General features: G+C 45.1%; 1 protein-coding gene across 21 annotated transcripts in view; it reads right to left on the minus strand.

Moving 5' to 3' along the window:
- The window catches only part of ABLIM1 (actin binding LIM protein 1), a 322,565-nt gene that overhangs the window by 165,273 nt on the left and 133,911 nt on the right, over positions 1-23,381 (minus strand). The window contains exon 1 of one of the 21 annotated variants that reach the window (XM_043927041.1): positions 20,205-20,360. The exons of the other annotated variants lie outside the window; for them this stretch is intronic. Coding sequence (XP_043782976.1) covers positions 20,205-20,220 — 16 coding nt within the window. The 5' untranslated portion in view covers positions 20,221-20,360. Of the gene's footprint in view, positions 1-20,204; positions 20,361-23,381 lie in introns of those variants that run through there. 21 annotated transcript variants of the gene reach the window in all.

Below are 23,381 nucleotides of genomic sequence, written 5' to 3' on the forward strand. Positions count from 1 at the left end.
GTTTAAATAAATGCATAGAGTGCTTAATTCACAGTTTACCTAAAAGTTCATTTCCTGCTGTGGCAAGTGGTAGTTACAGGAAGCTACCCACTGTTACTGTGTTGTTAGTTACCCAAAATGATCCTTCCCTTGAATTGGCTTCCGTGACCTAATTTTCTCCCACCATGTTAGTCTGGTAATCAGGATTATTATTTGGCTCAAAGCACAGGGCTGCCTTAGCACAAACACTCCCAGCAAGCAGTCGGACGGCTCTAACTTTCTGCCACTTTGGGCTTTCCACTTGTAAGAGGTCCCAGTATCTGCCGTTTCTTTTCTGAGCCAATGCCATAGGCCTCTGCTATTCCTCCCAACATAAAAGACACCGTCAGCCATGGGGCAGCTGGGATCCTGATTATAGAAACAGCCCAGGCTCTAATCCAGTTAATCTGATTCTCCCAAGGCAAAGAGGTGCTAGGATTATAAAAATTCAGCTAGGAAATTTCCTCCGTGTAAATCATAGGATGCTTCTACCCTGCCAGGCTACTGCTGCCTTTTACGTATAAAGGTTAATCTTAGAAAGGGTTTAACATCAGCTTGGGTGTCTTATCCTCCTGCTTCTAAAAGAGTGACTCCCTCGACACACCTTTCGGTTGAGATGACTCACCGAGGCAACACCCTTCTTTGACCTCTCCTAGTCCATCTCAGACAGCACTGAGTGATTTAACTTTGGAGCCCAGTCATGGGTATAAAGCTCCACCTCTCCTCTTGAACAGCAATTAGAAAGGACTGTGGGTTAGGAGTGAGGAGACTCCCAGTCCTGCATCTCCTGCCATGTGCCTCCACTTCCCCCAGGCCACACAAAAGGGCTTAAGAATACCTCACAGGGTGGAAATGGAGACAACGGGAGGTCATCTTCTCATGGGCGCCCCCACAGTGCCGGCCTGACACATCGATGCCCGAGTCAGCTGAATGTGGAGAGAGGCAGTCACTAATCCCTATGAGCAGGAATTTCTAAAGTATAATAAAAATCCCTGCTGAAATGTGATACAGCCTTTTAAGGTCACCCAGGGCTCTCAAATTGTCCCTGCACCAGCAATTCCATTTAGAAATGGATTAAGTCGAAAAATTGGGCTGTGACTTCAGCCTGAAGCCTGCTGCCAGAACACCACATCTTTCTGGACTGCTGGAAGAGCCACCTCTGTGCTGACTCTGAGGCTGGGAGGGATGCTGGTCCCCCTGGGGCCATTGAGGGTACTCAGATGAAGACTGAGGGTCACAGGCTATCAGCATTTAGGCCTCGGGTCCTGGGATGGGGTTTAACTTCAGGCCTGAAACCACCATGGCCTTCTCCAAATCCAGACACTTGAGAGGTGTTTAAAAAAACAAAGAACCAAGAAGTTGATTCAGGACCAGGATGCTTCCCAACCATGTTTGCCTTTTTGATTTTGGGCTGCTTCTACTTATTAATGCACTCGGAATTACTAATTAGTTAAACTATTTAAACAGCCACTACGGAGAACAGCAGGGAGATTCCTTAAAAAACTAGGAATAAAACTACCAGGTGGCCCAGCATTCCCACTACCGGGCACATATCCCGAGAAAACCCTGATTGAAAAAGACACTTGTACCCCATTGTTCATTGCAGCACTATTTACAATAGCTGGAACATGGAAGCAATCTTGATGTCCAGAGACAGAGGAATGGATAAAGAAGCTGTCATACATATATACGATGGAATATTACTCAGCCATAAAAAGGAACATATTTGAGTCAGTTCTAATGATGATGAACCTAGAGCCTGTTATACAGAGTGAAGTAAGTCAGAAAGAGAAAAATAAATATCACATATTAACGCATATATATGGAGTCTAGAAAGATGGTCCTGATGAACTTATTTGCAGGGCAGCAGTGGAAACACACACATAGAGAACAGGCATGCGGACACAGCTGGGCAAGGGGCGGGTGGGACAAATTGAGAGAGTAGCATGGAAACACACACATTACCACATGTAAAACAGATAACCAGTGGGGATTTGCTCTACGACTCAGGGAGCTCTAACTGGTGCTCTGTGACAACCTAGAGGGGTAGGATGGGGTGGGAGGCGGGAGGAAGGTTCAAGAGGGAGGCGACATATGTATACCTGTGACTGATTCATGTTGATGTATGGCAGAGACCAATACAATATTGTAAAGCAATTATTATCCAATTAAAAATAAATAATTTTTTTAAAAAAATTTTTTAAAATAGTATTTTAGACAAACTAATGAACATAGTTAATGTGTGTATGCCAAGATTAACCTCAGTGAGCGCTGACCAATACAATATTGTAAAGCAATTATTATCCAATTAAAAATAAATAATTTTTAAAAAAATTTTTTAAAAATAGTATTTTAGACAAACTAATGAACATAGTTAATGTGTGTATGCCAAGATTAACCTCAGTGAGCGCTGACCAATACAATATTGTAAAGCAATTATTATCCAATTAAAAATAAATAATTTTTTAAAAAAAATTTTTTAAAATAGTATTTTAGACAAACTAATGAACATAGTTAATGTGTGTATGCTAAGATTAACCTCAGTGAGTGCTCAAGCACCGAGAGTGGTGAGCTGCTTTGGCTCCTGCCTGCTGCAGATAGCTGGCTGCACAAGGCTCTGCCCAACTGTGTGCTCAGCAACTTCATCTTAGTAGCCTGACGTCAGCCATGGGGAGGGTATTTACACCAGGGAAATCAGCAGACTTAACCAATCAGGGCTTTGCCCTGTGCCTACTCCCAGAGTCCGCTGTTACACATTTACTAACACAGCACTGTGCCAGAGGCTTGCCTGCTAGGAAACAGCAACATGAGGCTTTAATTCACACGGCGGTAAATTTCAGAAACAAGATTTGAATCCTCTCCGAAGCGGCCTTCCCGCTCCTGCTCTGTGTGAATAAACACACACCGTCACCTCTCCCCGGGTCTCTCTGGAATCTGCACACCCAAGGGAAAGAGGAAAGCGAAGGACCTGAGTTCACAGCATCCAACATGCAGAGTCACACACGATCTTACAAACGCTGGGACTGCTCTTTAGGTATTTAGGCTCCTTCCAGAAATGAAGTTCTGACTTGTTAAGGCTTTCTGTATGACATAACTCCGCCCAGTGTTACCTTTGCAAGAAAAGGCAAACACACAGAATCTATACATGTCACCTTGCCAGGTATTTTCCTAGTCACCCAGGTGATAGAAAACCTGACCCTGGGTGGTTTGATCATTCTCATTTAACTTCAGGGACTCATCCGCAGGAGTGGGAGAAAAGAGATTATTTCCTGAAGTTTAGCAAAGCTCAGACCTAGTAAAATCTATCACTGGGAAAGAAAGAAATATATTTGAAGTTCAACATGGAACCAGGGGAGAGGACAGAGAGACATTAAATAAATACCTCCATTGAAACTCCTAAATTCCAACACTTGGGAAATAACTTCTTATCTACAGTCAACAAATAATGACCATGTGAGCACTGCTGTGTGTGCTGTGTTGTCCCAGGCCTTCTGGGGAACTGTGGAGACAGACCACCCAGGCCCCGCCCCGCCAGTGATGTGCACAGCACACAGGAAGTGCTCCCTGGGGGAGCTGATCAATGCAGAGAGAAAACACTGTCCTGGGAGGGTAGGACAGCCTTTTGTCCTAGGCTAGGACTTCGGAGGGCTTCCCTGGTGGCTCAGCTGGTAAAGGATCTGCCTGCAGTGCTGGAGACCTGGGTTTGATCTCTGGGTTGGGAAGATCCCCTGGAGAAGGGAAGGGCAACCCTCTCCAGAATTCTGGCCTGGAGAATTTCAGGGACTGTATAGTCTATGGGGTTGCAAAGAGTCGGACACGGCTGAGGACTTCTGAAGAGAGAAGCATGCAGTAGGCTGGGGACAAATAGCTGGAGAAAGTTTCAGGGAGGAGGGAGGGGAATTTGAGACCATAGTGTGGGCAGAAGGTGAATAGTGGCAAGGGAGGATGTTTTAAGGGGAGGGAGGGTGGGAGCCAGGCCTGGAGGTGGGAGAGCCACAGCTTATTGGGCAGCCTTCTGACCCAGAGGTTTCATGGGCAAAAGCAATGTAAGGTGAAAGTGACAGCCCTTCTTCCAAGATATTCATGTAAATCCCAGAAACTGGCCTCAAAGAGTTTACAGTTTAGTAGGTAGGGTAGGTAGAGGAAGGTGAAGGAAAGGGGAGACAGACAGACAAGGAGACAGAGAGATGGAGAAAGAGAAAGAATGGAAATGGAAATACAAGGTAGAGAGTAAATCATGTGCTGCAATAAAAGTGAGGAAAAAAAAAAATTGTGTGCTGCAATAAAAGTGAGAAACCAGAAAAAAAATTCAAGATTAAAGTATCCTCTCAGCTGGACCCTTAAGAAAGGGTAGGAGGCAGGATTTAAGTGAGTGGGAAGGAAAAGTAAGGCATGGTAGACAACGGAGGGGTGGGATGGGGTATGTTTGGGGACCATCAGGACACCTGGTTTGGCTTAAACATAGTGAGCAAAGAGCAACATGGAATAGAAGATAGTGAACAAGGTTCGTCCTGGACATCCTTGCAGGGTAAGCTAAGGACCAGACTCTGCAGCTTCCTCACCTTCCCGGGAAGGAGGTCTTGAGATGAGTGATAGTATCAGAGTACACTTAGCCTATTTCTTAGGTGCTGAGTTAGGACCATCTCGCAGCTCATGGTGCAAACGAATTGGGAGCCATGTGCTATGACAAGATGGCTCTCAGGGAGGGGTCCCCTCCAGCCATGAGATGACCACAACCTGGATTCTGGTCGGACAGACCTCATGTGACTCCAGGCTCCACCCCTCTTAGCTCTGTGATCTTGAAACAAGTTACTTTTCTTCCCCAAGCCTTACTTTCCTCATCTGTAAAATGGGGATAAATTCTATTCAGACACTTATGAGAATAAATGAGTTAATGTCTGTAAAGCGCCCGGCACTTTTCCCAACAGACAGTGAGCATGCACCAAAGGGAAGCCATGATGGTCCCCACAGTGTTTCAGTGAGGGAATATGGTGAGCTGTAGTTTAAGGTCCTTGATCATAAATAGATAACCATGTGCTCCACCTGAAACACAAATAATGCTGAATTTCCAACTCTGCTCTTTTATGACTTTTAGCAACAGACACATGCTCTTCTGCTGGGTAACACCCAGTGAATATTCAGTGCGCTTAATGAATCTTATAACTTTCTGTATCATCATTTCAGTTAACTTATAAAAACAAAATAGCAGATTTTGTTTTATCAGCATATAATTCACATATCCTAAAATCTAACAGCATATAATTCACATATCCTAAAATCTACCCATTTAAAGTGCACAACTCAATGTCTTTAGGAACATTCACAGTATTATGTGACCATAACCATAAGTTGTAATTTTGGTATTTTCTGGTACATTTTTATCACCCCGAAAAGAGACCCCACACCCATTAGCAGTCACGCCCCATCCCTACTCTGCTTGTGCATGCGTGCTAAGTCACTTCAGTTGTGTCTGACTATTTGTGATGCTATGACTATAGCCTGCCAGGCTCCTCTGTCCATGGGATTCTCCAGGCATTAATACTGGAGTGGGTTGCCATGCCCTTCTCCAGGGAATCTTCCTGACCCAGGGATGGAACCCACGTCTCTTATGTCTGTTGCACTGGCAGGCAGGTTCTTTACCAGTATTGCCACCTGGGAAGCCCTTCCCCTGTTCAAACCTGGACAACCACCAATCTATTTTCTGTCTCTACCTATTTTAAATAGTAGGTCTGACTTGCATCTGTTAGTCTCAGCTTCTCAACATTAGTACAGTAATCAGAAGGAAAAACTGTACAGGCACAAACAAGGATTTTCCAACACCCTCCACACACCCCACCCCTTACTAATGCATGGAATCCTCTCTGCTAAAGTATATCTTTGTTTTCCACCAACACATCCCCACTCTGACAAGTGTCCTCATTATCACTTCATTTCTGCTGCCTTCTTGAGAACGAGCCCATTAGAAGAAAAAAAAAAAATTGAATGAGATACCATCAGACCCAGCTCACTCTCATGTGGGAGTTTTCACAAACACAACTTGCCTAGGGGTATGTCAACACTGGAGATTTGCCAGAAAACTAGAAACAAGAGGATGTACGTCTGAGTAATTTCTGAGTAATTGGTTCCTCACCAAGTAGGGTGCTACGAGGGGTTTAGGGGACAGTTGGGAAGAACGCACAGAGTTTATGTCTTCAAACAGTGTGGGCTTTTGACTCATGCATTCAATTCCTTTGCTACAGAGCAACTAGAGTGATCTTTTAAGGGCATAATTCAAGCAGATCATACCACCAACTAAGGCCTCCAGGCAGCTTCTGCTGCGTTATCCAAGACGCCCTAGAGTAGCCCACAGATCCCGTCCACCGGTCTGGTCTCTTCTCACGCCCTCTTCACACTGCTGCCCAAGCTCCAGTTCCTGCTGCTTCAAGATCTCCTCCTGCCCTCTGCTTTCCCAGAAGGCTCGTCCCCCAGGTATTTGCAGACTGGCTCCTGCTCTTCCCATCTCATCCTAAAGCAGCTCCCATGACAACCTTCCGAGAGCTCTCCTGGGACCACCCAGGTAGAATCAATCTGCCTACTCCCCCCATCTCTGTTTACTTGCTTTAAACTTAGCACCATCTATACATTCTCTTTCTTTCTTTCTTTCTTTTCTGTCCTCTATTACAAGGTTACTGTCACTGTCTTCCACAGTTCCTGGCACAAGGTCTGTGCTCTATAAATGTGGGATCAGTGTGTTCTTTCCCTTAACACTAGCCTGGTTTTCTGTCTCTTTTCCATAGTAACAGCCTTTGGGTGACATAGAAATTTGGTTAAATGCCTTGTGTTTGCCAACAGTCTCTATCAATTAGTCTCTATCAATTTTGAAGATGTCAATAAACCCAACTAATGACATAAGATACAAGACTTGCTTAAATTTCTGACTCAGGAAAACAAAAACAAAAGCTGAAGGAATGAACTTACTGGTGGGCCAGTTTCAAATCCACTGTGGCCAAGCTTCTCTCTGAATGAGAACCACACAAAGGAGCGCAATTTCCAATAGAACTGACCTGAGGCAGGAGCGGAGGTGGCATCAGAGCCTTGGAAAGGCTAAACAAGGGCACTGTCCCCAGAGCATGACATGACATGACATGACATGATGATGGGAGGAGCCAGCAGGGGCTGCTGCAGAGTGGGTGGACAGCTTCCTCGGCAAGAATCCTGGGCACACCCGGCTTCTAGCCTCCAACTTTTCAGAACAACTGTTCTTACAAAATCCACACATCCCTGCACCAAATTATTATCAGACATCTTGTTTCATTCCACAGGGTGAAGATGAACTAGGATTGGCAGCTCACTTGCCCAGGGGGCTTGGGACTCAAGAACCCAGTCGGGGGAGGTCCTTAGTGATGTTTTATGCCAGGACAGTAGGGATGACTGGCCACGGGAAGCCACGCGTGTGGTCCAGAGCAGGGTCTCATGACAAAAAGGTACACAGTCTTACTCTGCTTAAGGTGAACTTCAAAGAGACTGTCCAGCAGGAATGGGTGGTTCCTCAACTCACCCATTCAGCTTTGTTCACTTGCCTGCATCCCCAAACTAATCTGCTCACTGAACTCCATCCCAGGGAACATGGTGGCCCCTTCACACACAACTTTACTCAGTCCAGAGGGACAATAATAACAAAGGCGGCAAGAGCAAACGATTACGGAGCTCTTTCTGTGAGCTTCCCTGGTGGCTTAGATGCTAAAGAATCTGCCCTCAATGTGGGAGACCCGGGTTTGATTCATGGGTCAGGCGGATCCTCTGTAGTAGGAAATGGCAACCCATTCCAGTATTCTTGCCTGGAGAATTCCATGGAGAGAGGAGCCTGGTGGACTATAGTCCATGGATTGCAAAAAATCAGACACAACTGAACAACTAACACTCTCACTTGTTAGGTGACAAGCATTATTTTATTTTAAGATTTCTTGATGTGGACCAGTTTGTAAGTCTTTATTGGATCTGTTACATTATTACTTCTGTTTTCTTTTTCTTTTTTTGGCTGTGAGGCATGTGGGATCTTAGTTCCCCAATCAGGGATCAAACCCACACGCCCTGCATTGGAAAGTGAAGTCTCCCAACCACTGGACCACAGGGAAGTCCCCCTGGGCATTCCTTTAAATGGCTTATAAATATTAACTGAATCAATCCTCACAACAACCCTATGAAGTTGGTACTACTGATATCCTTATTTTCTGATGAGGAAACTGAGGCATGGGGGAGCAGGGGAGGATTCAGTGACTTGCTCCAGGTCACACAATAAGTTAACCGTGGAGTCAGGATCCGAACCCTGGGCAGTCTGACTGCAGAGCTCCTGCTTCCAGGCAAGCTTAAAATATCCCAAAGGCTTTGGGGATAATCTTACAAAGTTATCAAGGTAAATGCAGCAATTGTACTGCAAGGGACAAACGAGAAAGAGATGAATGTATTCAGGGAAGGGCTTCACCAGTTCAGCTCCAAACCTGTGTGTGTCTCCTGAAAACCCCAGCTGCAGGCAGATTGACTGCCTCTCTGCTCAGTTACAAGTTTAGTTCTCATTGCCTACATTTTAGGTTTCTTTTTCTCTGCAAGGAATATTGGGTCATTCCCTTTGGCTCTGGGCTATGCCCCTACCCTACTATTCTCTACAGATCAAGTGATCTTCAATTAACATTTCTGAGCTTTTTACATATGTTATCTCATTGAAATGAATCTTGACAATAAAGATATGAGATGGGTAGTATGAGTTTTCTCCCATATGTTTTGCTTTATATCAAAGTTTAAGGTATTAAGAAGGCTTATATGCATGAAAAGTTCAGAGACTGCCTGATGGTAACTGCCTGCCTTACCTCTCCTCCCAACCACTCGGTGCCCACCATAAGCAGATATGTTCAACTTTTGGTGTTTTTCTTGGACTTCATCACCACATTTCTTGGTCTTACAAAAGTCTTACTGCTATTCTTACTGCTACATTCTTATACCAACTCAGCCACTACTTGCTAATGTCTTGTTCTTACTAATATGGCAAAACCACAGTTAATTTTCAATTTAATTTTAATTTTCAATTTAAATTTCAATTTAATTTTAATTTTCAATTAACTGTGGTCAGTGCTTACACATTGAGAATGTCATTATCATTGTACTAGAACTTCCAGTGCAATCTGTGAATACAGTGCCTTTCTTGTACCTTTTTTTTTTCTCCTAGACTTCATCATTTCCATGGGTAAAGAATCTGCCTGCAGTGCAGGAGACACAGGAGATGTGGGTTTGATCCCTGGGTCAGGAAGATCCTCTAGAGAAGGAAATGGCAACCCACTCCAATATTCTTGCCTGAAAAATCCCATGGACAGAGGAGCCTGGCAGGCTACAGTCCATAGCGTCTCAAAGAGTCAGACACGACTGAGTGACTGAGCATACAGCTCACACTAGCCTAGTTTCTGATGAACAATCCATCACAGGCTTTTTTTTTTCTTTTGCAAATCTAACCAATAATTCTTTGCAGTGCTCAAACTTCTCAGATAACTTATCAAACCTCCACACTCGAAGAGAAAAGTGGGTGTTCTCTGCTATTTTCACTGAAGAAAGAAACAGAATCATACTCAGGTGAAGAGCTTGGCTCTACATCCTCTGGAAAGTGGGGAGTCGTGATTCAACTTATACCAACCCCAGCATTCGCTCCCAGGCATCACTGCCTCTGGGGAAGGAAGACGTGCAGGCCGTGGGCTGCACAACTCCAGAGGGGGCCGCTTGCCCATGTGAGGATGAGAATGGAGGGAGGCGACACGCAGGTCCTGTAAAAACAAGGGGACTTTCCATCTCATTTTCAAACCTGCACCTGATGGTCTGACAGTGCACAGGTAATATTGTATCGGATACTCTCTGGCCTAGCAGACTGCTGTTCCCTGCTGCAATGACAGATCACCTCTCAGATATCCCAAGAGAGGGGTGCATGTGTGCTAAGTCGTTCACTCGTGTCTGACTCTTTGAGACCCTATGGACTGTAGCCCGCCAGGCTCTTTTGTCCATGGGATTCTCCAGGCAAGAATACTAGAATGGGTTGTCATGCCCTCCTCCAGGGGATCTTCCTGACCCAAGGATCAAACCCACATCTCTTATGTCTCCTGCATTGGCAGGTGGGTATATTTTACCACTATCACCACCTGGGAAGCTCCAAGAGAGGGGTGGTCTCTTTCCAAAGCTCCCTACATTTTAATGCTTCTTGAGGTGCTCTGATAGGTCCATACTGAATGCTATATAAACACATGATGTCCAATCAATGGAGGCGAATAGCTGTTGCATTGATGATGGGTGACATGGTACCTCACAGACTGCCCAAGTCCTGAACTTGTTCCCCTCTCCCTGGCTGTGATGTACAAGCAATGGGACCAGGTGAGCATGGTCACAGAAGAGAGGTGATGTGGAATCATAGGGGGAAATTCTTCTAAATGAAAAATTCATTCCAGAAATATCAGGTAGATGCTAGTGAGTCCTGAATGGGGGCTTCCTTTGGACTTTCTGCTGAACTTCAACAATGTAGCATTTTACTCTGAATTTAATAGCTGGGTCAGTTCTTAACTGTATCAAGCGCCCCAGAAGATGACACCAAATTTTGGTCAACTTCTGTTTAGGATAAAATGACCACTAAAAGACCTAATCTTTTAGACCACTAAAAGATTCTGAAATCATCCTGTCAAAACTTTTTTAGTTGTAAGTGAAGAAATTCAAGGTAATCAAAATGTATCTATTAAGCACTATTTTAAGTGTCAAGAATGGAAACATGTTTGCCCCTGAAAGTACCTTATTCTGTTTTTATCCAATAGTAATTTGATGCAGATGTTCTAAACCAATGGTTTTCAAATTTCCAGTCTTGACCCAATGACCCAAAATGAATCATGACCAACTTGTGTGCTCAGTCACTCAGTGTCTGCCTCTTTGCAACCCCATGGACTTTAGCCTGCCAGGCTCCTCTGTCCATGGGATTTCCCCGGCAAGAATACTACAGTGGGTTTTCATTTCCTCCTCCAGGGGATCTTCCCGACCCAGCGATTGAACCCAGATCTCTTACTGTCTCCTGCATTGGCAGGTGAATTCTTTACCACTGAGCCACATAATAAGAAAATAGAAGAGACTAGAAAAGAGCAGAGAGTAAGTGTTAAGTATTGTTTCACATGACTTTTTCATTAGCCATCTACATGTGTAAGTGCACAAGTCTTTAGTCTTTTTGTGTGAAAATGTGTTTCTTATTGTGGGTAGGCTTGGTGAGCACAGACCACAATCAGACCACAATCAGACCACAATCAGAAGGTCCTTTGGCTGAGTCCTGCCCACAGATATGTTTTGTTTGGCCTACATGAAGATTTTTTTAAGAAAAAGTTGAATCACTTGCCAACTTTAAGCATCTGGAGATTTTTACATAAAAACCCCTATTTCTAGTCACTCTTGGAAACTGGAAGGTCTGGCCCCGTGGCCCACATCCCTCCGTTCCTAGTTTTGTGTGAACCAGGATAGAGCAGTAGAGTGGCTTTTCCTCTCTAGAGGGCCCTACTGTCCCGTCTGTCCCCATCTCCACTCATCTAGGTCATCTGCCTGATTCTTAGAGGCATCTGAATGTACAACCTCTGGTTCTGTCCATCCTCAACTCAACCTGACCTGCAAAGCCCTCCATTTACCCTCCCCCTTGGTTACTGCAGTACCTCCTGACTAATGGTAGTTCCTGCCAAACCCAGCTGGCTGCATTTCCTTCACTGCTTCTGTTTTGCCAATTGGAAATCTTTCTCTCATTTCCCCTTTATTCATTTGTTGCACTCCTGTTCATCCTTCAAAGCCTAGCCTTCCATGACCTCCCAGGAGAATTAACCACCCCCCTGCACTGCAGTCCCACATTAAAGAGTTCTCTGTTGCATACATTTCACATTGTATCCTAATTATTTATTTTTGTGTTAATGTCCCTTGTTAGAATGTGAGTGCTTTTAGGTCAAGAATTGCATTTTGTTTCTGTACCCAGATTGCCAGTCTCTTATTAGGCTCTGAATAAACACTTAAGAATATCCATCTCTCTACCCATACACATCCTCCATCCACTTGTCAGTTCATTCAACATTCACTGAATACTTACCATGGAGCAGACAATGTATAATGGGTTTGAATTGAATTAAACACCATCCCTAACCGGAAGAAATTAACAGAACGCTTCAAAAAGAAAAGAAAGTGAAGTCACTCAGTTGTGTCCGACTCTTTGCGACCCTGTGGACTGTAATCTACCAGGCTCCTCTGTCTATGAGATTTTCCAGGCAAGAATACTGGAGTGGGTTGCCATTTCCTTCTCCAGGAGATCTTTCTGACCCAGGGATTGAACCCAGGTCTCCCACATTGTGGGCAGACACGTTACTGTCTGAGCCATCAGGGGAGTCCCTGAAGAACTCTTCAAGACCAATCTTAAATGGTCCCTTTTCTGTAAAGCCTTTTCTGATTCGTTTGAAACACTAACTCTTCCTTCCTTTGAACCTCAGTAGGATACCTTGATACTCCTCCTGATCACTTTGTGTGGCTTCTGTTTTCAATCAGCACCCCTCCCACCACTGGCTAATTCATTAACCTGCTGAAGGCAGGACCTTTTCCATGTATTAGGTTACCCTCGAAATGCCTTGCAGAGAGTAGACCTTTATAAATTTGTGATGAGTTCAAGACACCGGTTGCTATGGCTCACTGCTTCAGGCTGGGTTCTTCACACATGGCAGGACTGGAAGCATCTTCTAGCTGAGCAGGAACAGCATCATTGAACCTAGTCCAGCAGATACCATTCCCACGGTCAGCCCCAAAACTGAGCCCCAGTAGCTGTCCAGACAGGGCTCCCCCAGATGGTGCACAGCAATCCAGCAACACTCCTCCAGCCCCACATGCCACTTGGGGGACCTTCCACAGACCAGGGGACCCACAGCCCCTGCCATTTTTCTGAGGGGTATAGCCCTCTCTCTCATGTCCCTCCAGATACTCCAGTGTGAAATAACCTTGCTATCTTTTTCTACCATTCTCTGCTTCTTTTAATTTTTCTTAAATTTCTCCCTTCACAGTGTTTTAAATAGCATTGTGAATACAGATTGTTGAACAATCTGTAGTTGAACAACAGAATATAGAACAACAATAAGAATATAGACCAATACAATGGTCTATATTAAAACTGCTTGAGGTTTTAATAACACATTTTAGCTCCTCAGAAACTAAACAGTTGCAGCTTTTGTGAGCCAAGATAGCTCCTGAAACTGTCTCTAACCAAAGGATTCCAAAGAGGTCTATGAACCCCAGTAAAAGTGCTCAACCCTTCAGAATTAGGAGTGATGGTTACAAAATGGTATATTTGTGCCTTGACTCCCCCAAGCCAAGCTGAGCCCCAACTCACTCCCAGGAAAAAGTGCCCTGTAACTGCCCCAACTCCCACCCTGCCCACCCCCTGCACATCCAGTGTCATATACGGACAGCAGTTTCCTGGTCACTCAAGGCTCACCGAAGGTCTCCATTTTATGAACTGAAGCTTCATCCTATGCTGCAAGAGAGTCAAAATGAAAACAGTGCTCTTGACTTTGCCATCTGCATTATAAGCAAGTTAAAACTGGCAAGAGAGAGCAGAGAGGCTACTTATATAAAAGTTCTCTCTTCTCTGCCTAGAACACGGATCATTTTAAGGACAAGAAACCAGGATAGTGTCCAAGTATGGTCCCTGAACCATGAGCATCAACATCACTTGGGAATTGCTAGAAGCGCAAAACCTCAGGCCCTTCCTCAGATTTACTAAATCAGAACTCTGGGACCACGGTCCAGAAATCCCCACTCTGACCAAACTCCAGGTGGCCCTGATGTCTGCTAACATTTGAGAATCACTGCCCTAGACAGTAATTTCTCTGAAAGCTTAAGAAAGCCAGCATCTTCACGGTTAAGTCTAAGTATTCAAAAAAGTCAGCCTGTTTGATTGAAATGGGACACAGAAACTCACCCCTGGTGCCCTCCAAGGCACAGTGGACCATAATAGCATTAATCATGTCACTGTGAACACAAATACAATGTTTCAGAGAAAAGAGGTCATGCCTACAAATATTCACCCTCCCCCACTGCTAACAAAATTTGCCCTTGACTACACAGCTCCTGCCAGTTTGGGATAAACATACCTCTCGGTATGAGTCACCATCAGACCAACACACAATGAAATAGGAAGCTGGGCTGGTTTCTACTGTGGTATGCCCAGAGCAGGCTCAACCACAATGGGAAGAAATCCTGCACCACTCACCCATCACTGAACCTTCTGAAAAGTCCTCTGACGCTCTAATGCTGGCTCAGGAAAACACTCAGTGTTTTGGCTTTGGCATATGAGATGCCAGCACTATGAGGACCCTCCTGCTTGCCTCCCAGGGGCAGTGAATATGATGATGACATCAAGGGGCTCCCTCCTCACAGAGAATCACTGCCAAGATTTTGCTTTTAGTGGGTTGGGTCTCACTTAGGACATCTTTTCTGCAGGACTTTGGAAAGTTAATTTCTTGTTCTTTAAAAGAGTTTCTGTGAAGCAGTACTGGTTGTTTCACCCTCTCTGGTCACCCAACCAGGTCATCAGAGAAGCAAGAGGCAGGACCACTTCTAAGTGACCCAATCAGCTGAAGATGGCTCTCAAGAGCTCTGGGTAAATTTAAGTCAATGTATTCCTTCTCTCTGGATAAGTGAAAGGCTACCCACTCCAGTATTCTGGCTTGGAGAACTCCATGGACTGTTATAGTCCATGGGGTTGCAGAGAGTCGGACACAACTGAGCGACTCACTTCACTTCCTTCCTTCTCTCAGATGTCTTTCCATAGTCAGCTTTAACTCTAATTGTGGAAACAAAATCTTTTCCCTCTCTTTCTCTCTGAACAAGCATTTCTTTAGACATTAATGAGTAGGTGGCAGAGGGTAAAGATTTGTTGTGATTTTTTAAAATGTGAAGTTCTTTCCCTTAGCCTTAGAAATCCCATCATCTAGACAGCCCTTTAGTCCTGAAGACAAGTGGGGCAGAGTCAGACTTCCTGGTGAGAGTAGTACTATTTCATTTATAAAACAGTAAGAGAAATTCACTCTTGGGTTTTTTTTTTTTTCCCTCTCCAGTGGAATATGGTGACAAAACTGGATCTCCGCTCCCTCTAAAGACGCAAAGTTCACAACTGAGATGTTTGTGTAAGCCAGTAATCCAGAAAATGTATTCTGAAGCTTGTAGCATCGTGGTGTCTCTTTAAATCAATAGTTTCCCTTTAGACTTTACTTAGGAAATGTTCTTGTCATTGGTGTCCCCTTGAAAAACTTGGAGCTTTTCAAGTTAAGGAAAAATGAACAACCTAGACAGTTCTAGGAGCAGGTCAGGGTGGGATACGAAACAGCCACCTGGAAAGCAGGGTTGAGAAACTGACTCTAGGAGGAGCTAGTCTATACCAATAGGGGGCCTGGGAGGTGACTCGAATGGATGATGAATTATCACACTGCAGAGAGCAATCTGTTCTCAGACTTCCCCGAGGATGGAAGAGAAATGGGTTTCGATTACATTAGGCAGTGTGCACGCTCCTGAGTGGGGAGTGTTTGTGTGGGTGTGGGTGTTTGGGAGGAGTGGGATGGGGCGGAAGGACAGACACCGTTAGAGGCAGCAACACTTGGCAATTCTAAAGGTTGTTTCATAAGACAGTATATGAAGTCAGCAACTCCTGAGGGAGAGATGAACACTCTTTCTTAAGTCGTACAGGTGATAGATTGTTGTTTAATTTCTCTGGTGTTGACTTAGGTGCTCAGAGTAATTTGAGAAGAATTTACAGAAGGAATGGGCCTTTGAAAACCATTGTAAGGAAGCAGAACTTGAGTTAGGTCATGGGCAAATATGTAAAAGGAGACAATATGTATTTCTCACGGGGCAGGAGGGGCAGAATGACACCATGATGGAGATGGAAAATATATCCATGATTATTCAAATAGAAAAAATGGGGGGGGGGTTGGAGCATAGGTACAATTAGTGCAGATTCTGCAGCCAGAACGGCCTGAGTAGAAAATCAGCTCTTCTACTTTTTGGCTAAGTGATCTCTGGCAAGTGTCTAAACTCCCATGAATCTCCTCTTTCTCATTTACTGAAAGGGAGGAGTGCCACTGACCCTAATGGGCTCAGAGATTAGAGGTGATGTATATAAAGCTGTCAATGCAAAGTTACTTCAATAACTGGCAGGTTTAATAATAATATTAAAAATAAAACAAGATTGGCTTAGATGGGGGAAGGGAGGAGGTAATTTAAGGACTTAGAGAGAATCCTCAATGATTAGCAGGAAGTGTTGAAGTTTACCTTGTCACTCATTTAGGTTTTTCACCTGGAAATATGATGACATCAGCATTCTAAGAGGATGGCTTTGGTGCCCGTCTGTAGGGCACATTTGAGTCCCAGCACACCACTGTTCTTAGAAGCTGCTAAGAAACAAGGTTGCCCCATGTGCGTGTGTCTGTGTCCCATACTCTGTGAGTTTGCGTGTCCCATACTGTGTGTGTGTGCGTGTGTGTGCGTGCGTGTGTGTGCGTGCGCGTCCCATACACTGGGATGTCAGGTGGACGGTGAACATCTCTCCATCAAGGATGAACTAGAATGAGTTTCACTGGGTCCTAGTCTACTTAAAAGAGCTTCCCTGGTGGCTCAGATGGTAAAGAATCTGCTTACAATGCAGGAGATCTGGGTTCAATCCCTGGGTTGGGAAGATCTCCCAGAGAAAGAAATGGCAACCCACTCCAGTATTCTTGCCTGGAGAATTCCATGCATGGAGGAGCCTGGCAGGCTACAGTCCATGATCACAAAGAGTTGGACACAACTGAGCAACTAACACTTTTCACTTTTCACTACCTTAAAAGCAAGCTGGGTCATCCAACAGTGGCAGAAAACTTCTGGGAAAAAAAAAACAAACAAAAAATGATGTGCTCAACTGTAGAATTGTTTTCCGTGATGTGCCTCCCTCACTGCTGAATTTTTATCCTTCTTACATGAAGGATAAAACCTTTTCCAAACCCTAAGCTCCCTTATTATTTAAACAAACGAGTGTTTACATAACTTAATCTCTAATATTTGCTTATACTTGTTTTCTCTAACCCTAAGAAATAATAAATCCCCTTCATGTTTATTTTTAAAACTTGCACTAGGACACACATAAGCTAGAATTAAAGTTTTTAATGAGTAGACTAGGCCACTGGAGTTGGGTAGATGAAAGTGTATTCAGGAAGACAGATATTGACTGATAAACCCACAAAAATCTCTCCTGTCTCTTTGTTACAGGACACAGCAAGGTTAAGATGCTCTTGAATGCAAAACAGAGAAACAACTATTTCATGAAGATTCCCAGATCAACAAGGGTCTGTGACTAGAAGTGGGTGGGTGCCTGGTTGGGAGAGCAGAAGAGAATGAGGGTCAAAGTCGGTTGGCCAATGTCATCCCACACTTGCAGACCTGTGATCTGCCAGCAGGCTTTCTTTTGATCAGTGTCATGGAAACTTTATCCAGCAGAGAAAATGGCAGCACAAACCAGCGTGACCTAAACCATCTCCAAGTGATGAGCAACGGGGAACCTACGTCACTCCTTCAGAAGACATCCCGGGTTCCTCAGGATGGATGCTACCATGACGCAAGTTCACTCCAGGCTGATTTGTGTCTGCCCCAAGAGGAAGGAAGAAGCTGGAACTCTCTGGAAGCAAGAGGAAGCAGAGCGTACTGGAAAAGTCTCAGGATCAGGAGGCCACAGGTTCCAGATCTAGCTCTGACAGTGGGCCAAGCTGCTTCAACTCTGAGAATCTATGACGTGCAGGTGTCAAGCTATGAACTAGAAAATTAAAGATAGAGACACAGGGTTGCTTCTGAGAGGTTTCCTCTCTAGAGATGGAGCCAGTGGGTGATAAATGCAGACACTGAGCCATGTCCTCCTTTGATGGAACACAGAGGACGAGTCTCCTCTACGTTCTCCATCCACCCACGAGTATAATAAACCTGAACTTAGTCCAGTTACCTGCTGCATGATTTTGAGCAATTCACTAACCCTTTCTGAAGCCCAGTTTTCCCAGGTCTAGGATGAGTGCCTGGACTGCAAGCGCTCCTGTGCCCTTCTGGCTTTAGAAGCTTTAATGAAATTCCTTTCTTTCCATGGAGGCCCTTGTTTTCCCACCAAAAACCCTGCCTTTCCCTGCTGTTGACTGAGGTCAATGCAATCAGGGAGCTGGGAGGCAGAAGTGGAGACTGACATGGACCTCAAAATAGAAAAGGAACAGCCTTTAATCAGTGGCTAAGGGCTTAGATAATACTAGTATGTGACCTCTTGGTGGCCTGTCCAAAGTGTTCTAGTCAGAAAGTGGTTACTGACTTGGAAAGCAAATGTGAACCCAGGCAATCCAAGCTTTGGGAAGTCTCTAATGACTTAAGAAGAGTTGCTATTTGGGGACTACTGACCTATAAAACATTCACCACGAACAGCAAGTCCAGGGCTTCCATGGGCCCCTGGGGGATGGAATTGGGAAGTGACCTTTGCAATCCCCTTTCCCATCATTCATAAATTACTCATATTGGTGAAACAAACTCAAAACCATTAGCAGTAGAGATCAGAGTCAGGTTGTTTCAGCTGTTGGGGAGGTAAAAATGAAGAGACCTGACCTTGATTAAATGTCAATGTCTTTATTTAGGGTTCCTGGTAGCACCCCAAAAAGAGAGGAAATATTATTAGAAGCACCTTTATTCTCACTAAATCATTTCATTCAATTACCCCTTAGTTGGTGTAAAACCAAAGCTAAACCCTGTGATTTATGAAAGATACATAGGCACAGAATGGACTGACCAGAAGCTGTTTCTCTTTGTGCTAAGGTGCGGCCCTAACATGGTTAGCTGTCATGATCCTATTCCTCCATCCATCCACTAGTATAATAAACCTGAATTGAGTTTCCAACAATAGGGATCAGTTTGAGTTCAGCATGTTCACCTCACATTTATTCCCTGTAGGGGCTTTAAGAGAAAGTAGACAAAGATAAATCACGGAAATGTTGAAGACAGCGCCCAAAGAGCAGACATCTGTGTTTATGGAGAAAAGTATGTCCACAGTCAGGAAATGTGGCAGAATACATCCAAGCTTACCAAAAAGCAAAATTCAGTGGTGGTTACTCACACTCTCAAATCATGTAGTGAAGGTCCTGAAGACGTATTATTAAGAAAAAAAAATCGAGTCACAAAAAAATGACCAGAGAATGATCCTTTTTTAATACTTCTGTCTATCTATCTTTTTCCTTCTATAAGTTCTCGAAGGATACATACTATTAACAATTTTGCCTCAAGAGAAAAGGGGGAATTAAAGTGAACCGGATAGGGGCAAGGGGATTTCATCTTTCACTCTCTAATCTCCTGTGACACTGCACTTCCTTAACATAAGACATATTTATATGTTACTTGGATAACTAAAATCAAATACTGTTGTGCTCTTTTACATTTCCCAGACAAATGAATAAGTTAAATAACTATTCAATTCTGAAAAGTTTAACTTCCATTTCGGACCACGCCCAGTGCATAAATACTGTACACCTGTGCAGAGCGTGACCATCCTCTCCCTTTTCACATTCTTAAGACATGATTTGCCGCCCTTGACGAGTAACCCATCTTTTAAGGTGTTTGGAGGAGTGATTAGGGATGCCGCTGAAATGACAGGTTATTAGAGAGGCACACCTGGAACCTTAAAGACCGACCGCTTGGAACTTGGAGCTAAGCTTGGGCAGGTCCCAACACAGCCTAGACCTGGTAGAAGGGCCCTTTCATTACACATCTTTATTAATATTGATTTGGGTGGGGGTAAGTGAGGAAGAGTGAAGGCTAGGATGAAGGCAGGAAGGCAAGTCTCAAACACAACCAAAAATTCCAAATGCAATAGCAATCAAAAGAGACACACGCCCTGGGAGCTCGGCTGTGCAAACACTCCAGAAATAGGAATGCTCTTGGGACGCCCGGTTGCTAAATGAAAGGTTCTTAATGAAGTAAGTCTCTGCTCTATGCAAACCCGGACTTCACAATACAGATTCTCACACCCAGAACATGTCTGCCTGGCTTTCCATTGATCGTCTCCCATTAGGTGGCCCAGCCCTGCAACGCCAGTGCAACTTCTGCAGCCATGCACAGGGATCGATATTTATAATTACCTTTCTCCTTCACCATGGTAACCGGTGCCTTTGGTGAGCAGCGCGAGAGGAAACAGGAACAAAGTCTAGGAGCCGGAGCGCCGCTGGGCAGACAGATCGGCTGCTGCAGAGGCTGCGAGGAAGCGCCCGGCCATCCACTCGCCGAGTCCGGGCTTCTTTCTAAAATCCCGCCCCCATCTCGAGGGCCGAGCTCGGGTGCCGCCCCAGCGATCGCCGCCAAGTGGTGGCCGCGCCCTGCTCGGGGACGCTGCCCTTCGGCCGGCGCAGCCACTCGTTACAGCTGCTGCTGTAACAAATGCAAAATTCCAGTGTCCTAAGCTCTGGTCACTGACACCACGTAGCATTCCTCGCGCCGGCAGAACGGGCATCAAAATGATCCCCGAGCACCGGCCCCCTCCCGGGGTCTGATAAATGATTGCCAGGAAGGGGTGGGTGGGCCGACGAGGGGCAGCCAGCGACTGTTCCAGTAAGTCAAACTAGTCAATTGTTAGCTTATTAGTTTCCTATGACTGCTGCTTTCTCAGATTCAGCTTCTCTCAAGACTAACTGAATCAATAAAATTAGCCTTAGTAGAAAAATAATGGGAGCGACGACTTCAAGTTCATGTCCTTCAACTTTTAAGGTCCTGGAGGCTCAATGATAATGAAAAATGAATAATGATGGTTGACTTCCCTTGTCCCCCTTTACCTGAAATGTGGAGCAGCGGGGAGAGGAGGGTGACAGACTGGGACAATGAGAGGGAGCCTGGGAAGAGGCTTTTTTCAGGATTCAGTCCCTCATCCAGGATCAAATCCAGGATCAAAGTAAAACTCTGACTTATCCTGTTAGGTAGGGTCTTGACTTTCCCCTTCTCCCCAATTATTTCGCGTTTTCTAGACAAGCCCTCTTGGTTCCCTATGTGTGAGGGAGGAGCCCTCCCAGCCCACAAAGCGAAGGGTAAACAGTCACACCCACGTCCCTCACCAGCCTAACCCTGATCCTGGCTTTCAATTTCTGACCCGCGGGAGCACAGGTCTGTCTGCAGGGAGCAGGTGACTTCCAGGGGGTGGAGTCACCAAGCCGCCCCCCCACCCCTTTGCAGCACCTGTCTCCCAAACCCAGATCATTCACAGGCTCCCCACCGTGTGGGAGAGATGTGATGAGCAAGAGACACAAAGGCAGATGCTGCTGCTCTGGGAGAACAGCAGATGGACCATGCATCTTTCAGAACCAGAACGCACAGCCAGGATTAGACTGTTTTACTGCAAATATTGTACCGTGTTGGGTCTAAGAGAGCCGCGGTAACAGAAAGGAATGAAGTCAGGCAACCTGCCTCATCGTTGCCTCCGAGTTTGTTTAGAGCTGAGATGACACCGGGCGGGGCTGGTTTTCTGCAGGGTTACAGTGGCAAGATCAAGCGGCTGTGACATTCCTACATCTGTGATTCAGGGCTTTACTATTTAAAGCCTGGGCATCTCCGCCTGTAAGAAAGGGCGAAGGCCCCTCCACCCCTGGGTCGTCTTTCCTATGACACAAACTTCTCCCACAGCCCTCCCTTGCCCCCATCGCGGCCCCACAGGGTCATGTTTTTCCTAAGTCAGCGGCCAGCTGGAGAGTAAGCACTGAAGCGCCTTTAAGCGGCTTCTCTAACCTCCATTCATAAAGAAGAGTCTAGCATGAGAGCAGGGTGAACTCAGGGATGGGCGGGACTCAGGAGCAGGAAGAGAAGCCCTTTTCAACCCCCCAAATGTTCACGGCCAGCGCTGCACAGTCTCCTTGCCCCATCCCTAACGCCCCCAGAGCCCTCGTCGAGGAGACGCTGACAAGCAAAATGAAACTCAGCGAGCTAGAATTAGTTTGGCACTGTGAGCCTCACAGGTGAACTTATTTTGTTATATTTTGGCTGCATAAATAGATTAGCATCTCACGGAGGCACTTCTCCCCAAGGCTTTCATGTCAATCGGTGCAAAGCTAAGGGAACAGAACTAACTCTGTCTTTCTCTCCCCCTCTCCCTCCCTCTCTTCCTAATGGAATTTGACAGTAAGACACCGTTGGGTTTCTAGCCCAAACCAAAGCATCATATAAATATTCCAGATACTATGAATGCAGTGAGTTCAATTTCTCTTTTATTCAGGTGACCGTTTTTAATCCTGAGATTTTAGTTTATTAACCAAACTGATCCCTTATTGCGGCTCTGAGCCTACCTGTCTACCTTTGTGGTTGAACTGCTCAGAAAGCCCAGCTGAGGGAGAATCTCCAGGAGCTTTGGGGACTAAGCCAGCAGAGTAACAGCTGGTGCCTATTCATTTTCAGAGGAGCCTTTTCCAAAGGAAAATACTACACAGTGGTTCAGAGAGATTTCTCCCCCCTCCCTTCTTGTATTTTCCATGGAAAGAATTTTCCTGTACCACAGTCAAAGTGAATGAGTCACCAGCATTTAGTTGCTAAATAACAGTCATATAGCTAAGGTCCCCCCCAACCCCCCAACAGTCAGACACTGCTACTTTGGGATAAAAGCCTCCACACTATACTTTTAAGATAACCAAAGAGGATATTACTACAGTTATTTTTGGAATGTGGCAGAGTAAAACCAAATTGTTTTTGTCTCCTTGCCCTCAGGGCCAAATAGTTAAGAGCTTTGAGAACAGAAGCAAAGCACAGATATTTTGTGCTTTATAGTTAGTTCAAGCTACTAGAAGTGCAGCAAAATAAATGAAAAAAGTTAAAAACTATACAGCTCATAAGACAACAGGACTTTTTATTATTATTTCTGGAGAAGATTTCCAAAGAACTTATCTCAATCTCATTCCACTCAGATGAGATAAGACTTCATAATGTAGACACCAACCCATGGGTTCATCTGTTGTTTTATTCTCTCAAACTGACTTGCCGCTGCCTTGTCATTCACCCATGGACTGAAGTCAGGGTTGTCCACAAGTGACCGAAGGACAGAAACCATTTCGTTGGAGAGAAAAGCTTTGTGAGCACACAGCTACTCTTGGCAAAAGTTCAAGAGTACATCACTTCCACAGTGCCTGCCTGCACGCTGTCGCTTCAGTTGTGTCTGACTCTTTGCATGGCTGTGGACTGTATGTCGCCCGCCAGGCTCTTCTGTCCTAGGGATTCTCCAGGCAAGAATGCTGGAGCGGGTTGCCATTTCCTTCTCCAGGGGATCTTTCCAATGCAGGGATCGAACC

This window comes from Cervus elaphus, chromosome 15, assembly GCF_910594005.1.
Source record: "Cervus elaphus chromosome 15, mCerEla1.1, whole genome shotgun sequence".
NCBI classification, from domain to species: domain Eukaryota; kingdom Metazoa; phylum Chordata; class Mammalia; order Artiodactyla; family Cervidae; genus Cervus; species Cervus elaphus.